Raw genomic sequence first — 7,044 nt, forward strand, 5'->3', positions numbered from 1 at the left:
AACTGGAAGGTTAGCTTGTACGATGCGGCCGGGAGTGGGACTGCAGTTTGGGCCCTTACAATGGGATATTTATCCTGACTTCAAAGATTGAATGATCAGAGCCCTCATCATAACATAGCAAAACGTGTTATTTTCGCTCTTCCAAAGTGAAATCAATGCTTGTTTTACCTTCTTACTTTTCTGAGCGACAGGACTGATTTTCCGGATTTAATGGTAACCGCATATGTCTTCCACATCAACCTATTTGGCAGAAACAACACATCTTAACTACCATGATTTGAGGTTGAAAAAGCGGAAACTTGTAGCGGTGGCTGTCATCTCTTGATTGCAGTTGCTAACATACACTACTTGTGTCAACAAGGCAGAACATAGAAACAAACCAGGGCGTCTGTCCCTCACAAAAACGCGTCACCACAAAGGTCGACTTGTTCTAGAACGCACTGTCCCTTATGATTATGATAGAACAATGTGGACCGATTTGTTGATCATTCTGCACTGGAACAATGGGGGAACCAACGTGAGCCAGTGCATTTTGGTCACCGGGCCCCGAAGATAGTTGACTTAAAGACAAAGTAGCATTGGAATCTCCTTGGCACTTAAGAAGACGTTGCTAAGAAAATGCCAAATACCACCAGACCCGTTCCCTCGTCGCGTCTTGCGCTGAAAGAGTTGGAAGAGGAAGAACTGAGCAAGCGCGGATATCACCTTGAGCTTCACATCGGGGAGGGGTCGTACGCCAAGGTCAAGTCCGCCAGTTCCGACAGACTCCATTGCAAGGTAAGTTACGAATTTACGATAGTAAAAAATAGCGAAGAGGTAGCTAAGAACTAAAAGTGATCTTGAACCAGTTAAGCTCAAATGAACTCAATGCATTTACAGTTGAGTAGACAAGGCAGACACTAAGTACAGTATTTACAGGTTCATTGTACCGGGAAAATTCCCCTAGCTCTGTTTTCACAAGTACAATGAACAGAGGACCACGGCTTAACGTCCTATCCTAAGGACTGCAACCCTTTCCAGTGGCATGTATGTTCGTCGAGTGACAACAGCCGGGATTCGAACTCCCGACCTCTTGATCCAGAGGCAGGGTCACTAACCTTTGGATTACATGCTACTTTAAGATCGCGAGTAAGGATACCCTTAGGGGAAATACACAATTATCAAAATTCTAAATTCTGAACACAAAATTCTTGATCGTGTTTTTTTTTTACTTCAGGTGGCCATCAAGATTATCCACAAAACGCTAGCGCCTCAAGACTTCCGGGAGAAGTTCCTCCCGCGCGAGCTGAGCGTCTTGACGAAGGTGGACCATCCTCACGTGATCAAGGTGCACGAGATCATGGAGCTGGGGCCGAGGGTAAGTAATCATTCATCGTTCTCTCTCTCTTTCTCTCTCTTTCTCTCTCTCTTGTTCTCTCTCTTTCTTATTCTCTCCCACCTCTCTCCCCCTCTCTTTCTCTGTCTTCCCTTCTCTCTCTCTCTCTCACCCTCTCTCTCCCTGTCTCTCTTTTATCAACACAACAAAAGTATAGGGAATTTCGTATGACCGTCTACATATATCACAAATGATATCACATATTTCACAACAGCAAGAATATTTTGACTGCGGCCACCATCGGATATAAGAAGTTCTGATATGATTAAGATAACTTCTAACATATTGTCCTGCATGTGAAATACAAAAATTATGGTATGTTGACATGTGCAGTCAAACCTGTACTAGTGACCACTTCTGCACGTCTCAATTGTGGTCGCTTAGGTTGTCCCTTAGATTATTTTCTAAATTGACCCAAGTATCTACATGTAGAATGCAGTCTATAGTGGCCCCCTGTCTACCGTGACTGTTTTCGTTAAGTCTTTTGAGTGTTCAATATATACAGATTTCACTGTGGTTCATGGATGATGGTGACTGTGGATGGATTTGCCTTGTTAGACCTATTGAGTAGGTGGAAACGTTGTACGTGACAACAGATATGTGTATATTGTACCCAGGTTTATATCGTGATGGACTATGCTGGACACGGAGATTTGTTGGAATACATACAGCTGCACGGAGCGATTGCAGAAAGCAAGGTTAGTTGACTAGAACCTAACGCCACCGATGTTGTGCCCTTGGGAAAAGCACTTTACACGACTTTCCTCACTCCACCCAGGTGTAAAAACGGGTATGTTATGCGTGGGTCACAACACCAGCAATAGCTGCCTGTGTTCCACGTCTATTGCACTGTTGCAATTCTAATAAGATAATACAAAATCAAAATCTAGATATTTTCAAGTGATTGACGCATGTTGTAATGCCCGGATAATGTTGTAATGTTCGGTCAGAGGTCACTGGAAGGTCTTTAAGGAACTCTAGTGGAATCAGTGTCCCCTTAGCTAGGACCAACAAACTGTACAACTCATTTCTCCACTATACCATCTGTCTGTACAAGACAATTGCAGACTGCATCATAGTTGTTGTTGTGTCATATTGTGTGTATAGATATGTTGTGAAGAACTTTATTGCACGACAATTGTACAATGGTACAGGTATGGCAAGAATTCGTTAACATAACACAAAGTGGAAGTATAGAATAAGACTTAACATCATAATTACTAATACAATACAATAAGGGCTAGCATACGTTTTCAATATTGTGTTATAATCATTGATTTAATCGTTAGTTTCAGTATTTTTCTAATGTGAAAGCAGTCGTTTAGATATTTACCTAAGCATGTTCGCATTGTGGGGATTGTTGCATTTAAATGTAAGATCAATGTAATTCAGAAGTGCATGTATTTGTATGAACTATATGTATTTCTGCGATGTTGATTTAAACAAATAAAGATTTATCTATCTATTTAGGTCCGAGTGATGTTCCGACAGTTGCTGACGGGGGTTCAGTACCTGCACTCCAGGGGCATCGTGCACCGCGACCTCAAGTGTGAGAACATTCTGCTGGACGCCAAGAACAACATCAAGGTCAGACCCCAGCTTTCATGTGTCATTGGTGATTTGAATAATCAAAAATGTCTTTCTGAAGTTTAAAGTTCAGAGTAGCTAGGAAACGTTTTCAACATGAAAGGAATAAAAAATACCATAAGTGGATGGTACAATGTAGTTTCTAGTAAACGTCACCAGAAGCTGTTCTCTCATTTTGTTCATCATGTACAGTCGATATATTTTGTCCTCTCCTCTTTTGCCGTAAGTAAGTGACTTTGCCTTCGCTGGGCATCCACGCGAGTCACTTCTCTGATCACTCCAAGTAGTGAGATGTACATTATGTATATGTACAAGTACCTACTTTCTTAGTAATGGAGTAGCGTTTGAGATGATTCTTTACTTACTTTATTTGTCCGACACATGAGGCAGTTAGGTTGGCCCAGCGATCAGCAGTCCTCCTCCTTACATCCTTCTAGTTCAGGTTGACTGCTAGATGTTTCTTTGTGGTTCTCAAATAGGTATTTTGTAAACTTAATCAACGTGAGATTTTTATTCCGACAGATTTCAGATTTCGGATTCGCGCGAGAGATGAGACAGAGCGAGCTCAGCAGGACGTTTTGCGGCAGCGCCGCCTATGCAGCCCCGGAAGTACTGCAGGGCATCCCGTACCTTGCTGAACTTTACGACGTTTGGAGTTTAGGAGTTATCTTATACATCATGGCGTGCGGCTCCATGCCCTTCGACGACTCTAACATCAAGAAAATGATCAAGGTAAGTCTCACACCTATTCGAAATCTTAAGGTATGGTATCTCAAGGGGGCCAAGGAAGTTCAATTTTATAAGCATATAACAGCTGATGCTAACAATTATGAAATATGAATCGATTTTGAAAATATGACAATATATAGATTCTATCAAAAAAAGAAAATGATGCATCATTTCCATGACATTGAAAAATAGGCATTGATTATATGTGCAGACATAGGAAAAAGTGCAAACATGCATAGATTATTCTTACTCACCACCGTCCGCACCACCTGAATGTTACTACTCATCATGTGCTCACTATACTACTAGCATCTGATACGGTATTTCACCGTCTTAGGTTCAACTTGAGAAGAAGTATGGCTTTCCTAGGTCTAAGAAGGTCAATCAAGAGTGCAAGGACCTGATCAACGAAATCTTGACGCCGAGCGTCACAGACAGGCCGACTATCGGACAGGTGCTGCAGCACACTTTCTTCTCGCAAGGTGGTGCTTCTTCCAGCAGCGACCAGGTGGCGTCAGGCAACTCCGTTCCACAAGTGGGTACTTGCTGCACTTTCTTTCTTGATATACTCTGTGTACGGATTCCTATTTTCCGGTGTGTTTGTATGTGCTGTTCTGTGTCTGTAGTTATGTGAATACACTGCCAGTAGATTGCCATGAAGTGAGTTGGAAGATGACCGAAAATGTCAGACTTGCCGAGTGGTAGAAAGTACAGGTCAGAGTTGATAGAACTAGTCGTTAATCAGACATGACAGACAGTCCATGGAAAAGGCTACTAGTTTATGGGGAGGTATTGTCTTTGGCCTGTCTATTTTTCCGTGTTTTCACAGTCATATTTTGTCCATGTTGCGATGTATACGTACATCCTCCAAGGTAGTTTATGCATTCGTTTGGTTAGTTAACATTTTTATGGTAACAAAAGGATGGGAAGAAAATATTCTACGTTCCATCAGTTGGCATGAATTTTCTTCAAAATGAAATATATCTTTTTTGTATCTAGGGCGCAACTGGGGGATCCCATGACGCCGCTACAGACAGTAGGCCGGCTGCAGAGCAGAGGACCACCACTGGGGCGGTAGGGGGCGCAACTGCACAAGACGCCTCCGTGAGACCAAAGGATCCCCGACCCAACGGTACGGCCAAACAGACTTGTAAAAACAGCACACACACACACATACATACATACACAAACACACAAACAAACAAACAAACAAACACACACGCACACACACACACACACACACGCGCGCGCACACACACAACCACACACACAGAGTTGCACACCCGCACACACATACGCATATGCACATACCTACATACACACACAAACGCAGAGACACATACATGCACACACTCACACACACATATATACATACATACATACATACACACACATAAACTAGAATTGTCAAGCCTGTGATTGCTCTTCCTTTTATAACTGTAGACAAGCAATGCACATTTGTTCTCTGTCGTTACACGTCGTTGATGTATTCAATTCAATACCGTCCCTACAGCCACTCTAGTCCCCAGAGACCATCATCATACGAACGGTACGTCCAAACACAAACACACAGACAGACACACAGACACAGAAGACAATGCAGAGGGACAACGTTGACTCTTGCGCGTTGTCGTGAGACTAAAAATGAATTCGTATTTCATACCATTGATTTCCCACGGTACGCTTGTGTGCACTAATCCTTTGTGACCTAATGATGTGCTGATCTCCATGCCGTTTCTGTAGCCACGCTGGTGCCCGTACAGGCCCAGGATCCGAAGTTCCGCGCGCCGACCCCCATCCCTCCCTCGCACAACCCGGCACCTACCACCCACCACCCGGTCACCAACCAGTACCGCCGCCTCTCACGGGACGACAAGCAACACCCCTCCAGCCAGAAACCAGAAAAGAGCAAGAAGTAGACCGATATATTGAGTAGTTACAGTACAACAATCGACTTTTGCACAGTGCCGCAGCATCCAGAAAAGAGCAAAAAGTAGACCAAATTTAACTATGATCAGTACAATTAACTTTTGCACAGAGTAGTCATTTTTGAAAGCCGTCATACGAAAATATGAAGCCGCAGCATCCAGAAAAGAGCAAAAAGTAGACAGATGATTTAACTTCAATACAATCGGCTTTTGCACAGTGTAGTCATTTTCGAAAGCCGTCATCCGAAAATGTACGGTGATTATACCACATATCAAACCATAGTATAGTCATATTTGAACGTTTCTGGGGGGACATATTTGAAAGAATGGTGTGATCTTTTTGGGACATATATTGTAATCTTTAAACTTTCAGGTCGTTATCTTGCCGTGCGTTATCATACGTTTCTGTTGTATAATGCATGAATGATTTCTTGTCAATGTTCTCATGTTGATGTTCAATGGAATAAAAAGTACATGTTACACGTTTTGAGCTGTCTGAAACTCGAAATCTTATTGAATGCTCTCCAAAGTCAGGCTGACGTGCCTTTTCTTCTTTGAGCTTCTTGAGGTGTTTACAGTGTCATAAGGCATTGTCTGTTCTTATAAGTATCGAATAAATCATCGATGAGTGAGCGAAACGAACGAGGTGGTTTGTGAGGAGGTTATAGGAACCGGCCACACATTATGACATAGTATATACCGAGGGAAAACGGGCCATTAACGTTATCACAACATAGCTATCATCATACATCAAACTGACACATAAGTGAGACAAGCCCTGTATAACTAGTCTCTACCAGACTGACAGCGTCGGCTATAGAGAGAACATTTGCCGGGGGACTTTGGCCATGGAGGATAACATTTCCATCCGTATATTTGACCCTCTCTCCGTAGCCTACTCCCTTCATACAATTGACTCTATTTGGCCAATTTCTACTATTTTCCCAGCGACCCGCAGAGACTGGTGGAGGCTACTGTATAACATCTAAACCTTTTAATCTTACAAAAGTTTGTGAAGCATTTGTCAAATCAAAGTTAAAGTTGAAAGTAACACTCCCACTCGTAGAACATCCAGATCTTTAAAAAAATCCATAACAAATACAATTGAAATCAATGTAGGTAAATTCTATAAATGATAACATTATTCATCATTACTTTTTTACTTGCATCCCCCTCCCTCAAACTATATACAGACGCAGCAAAAAGTACAACATCTTTTGTGAGGTCAATTGCAAACTACAAGATATAGATACGAGTATTAAAGTATTAAAATTCTACTAACTTGGGCTAACATGAGGAAATCCCAAGTATCATGTTACGTGTCATCATCATCGTCGTCGTCATCATCATCATCATCATCATCATCATCATCATCATCATCATCATCATCATCATCATCATCATCATCATCATCATCATCATCAT

At 42.2% G+C, this 7,044-nt stretch overlaps 1 protein-coding gene across 2 annotated transcripts; it reads left to right on the top strand.

The window, feature by feature from the left end:
- The first annotated feature begins 425 nt into the window (after nucleotides 1-425).
- Nucleotides 426-6,019, top strand: LOC136422846 (testis-specific serine/threonine-protein kinase 3-like). Of its 2 annotated transcripts, XM_066410750.1 has the most exons (9): nucleotides 426-777; nucleotides 1,217-1,357; nucleotides 1,993-2,073; nucleotides 2,846-2,962; nucleotides 3,485-3,694; nucleotides 4,029-4,226; nucleotides 4,691-4,823; nucleotides 5,205-5,240; nucleotides 5,435-6,019. In XM_066410750.1, the coding sequence occupies exons 1-9, from the start codon at nucleotides 619-621 to the stop codon at nucleotides 5,608-5,610; spliced, it is 1,251 nt and encodes a 416-aa protein (XP_066266847.1). In that variant the 5' UTR covers nucleotides 426-618; the 3' UTR covers nucleotides 5,611-6,019. The 2 variants fall into 2 exon arrangements, with proteins under 2 accessions (XP_066266847.1, XP_066266848.1); XM_066410751.1 differs by lacking the exon at nucleotides 5,205-5,240 and having other exon boundaries at nucleotides 427-777.
- The last annotated feature ends 1,025 nt before the right edge of the window (nucleotides 6,020-7,044 follow it).

This window comes from Branchiostoma lanceolatum, chromosome 17, assembly GCF_035083965.1.
Source record: "Branchiostoma lanceolatum isolate klBraLanc5 chromosome 17, klBraLanc5.hap2, whole genome shotgun sequence".
Lineage (NCBI taxonomy): Eukaryota > Metazoa > Chordata > Leptocardii > Amphioxiformes > Branchiostomatidae > Branchiostoma > Branchiostoma lanceolatum.

Excerpts from the sequence above, each read along its gene's own strand:
- LOC136422846 (XM_066410750.1), top strand. The coding sequence starts at position 619 with ATGCCAAATACCACCAGACCCGTTCCCTCGTCGCGTCTTGCGCTGAAA. Across the intron at positions 4,227-4,690 it reads CAGGCAACTCCGTTCCACAA|GGCGCAACTGGGGGATCCCA; the intron begins GTGGGTACTTGC and ends TTTTGTATCTAG. Across the intron at positions 4,824-5,204 it reads AAAGGATCCCCGACCCAACG|CCACTCTAGTCCCCAGAGAC; the intron begins GTACGGCCAAAC and ends CCGTCCCTACAG.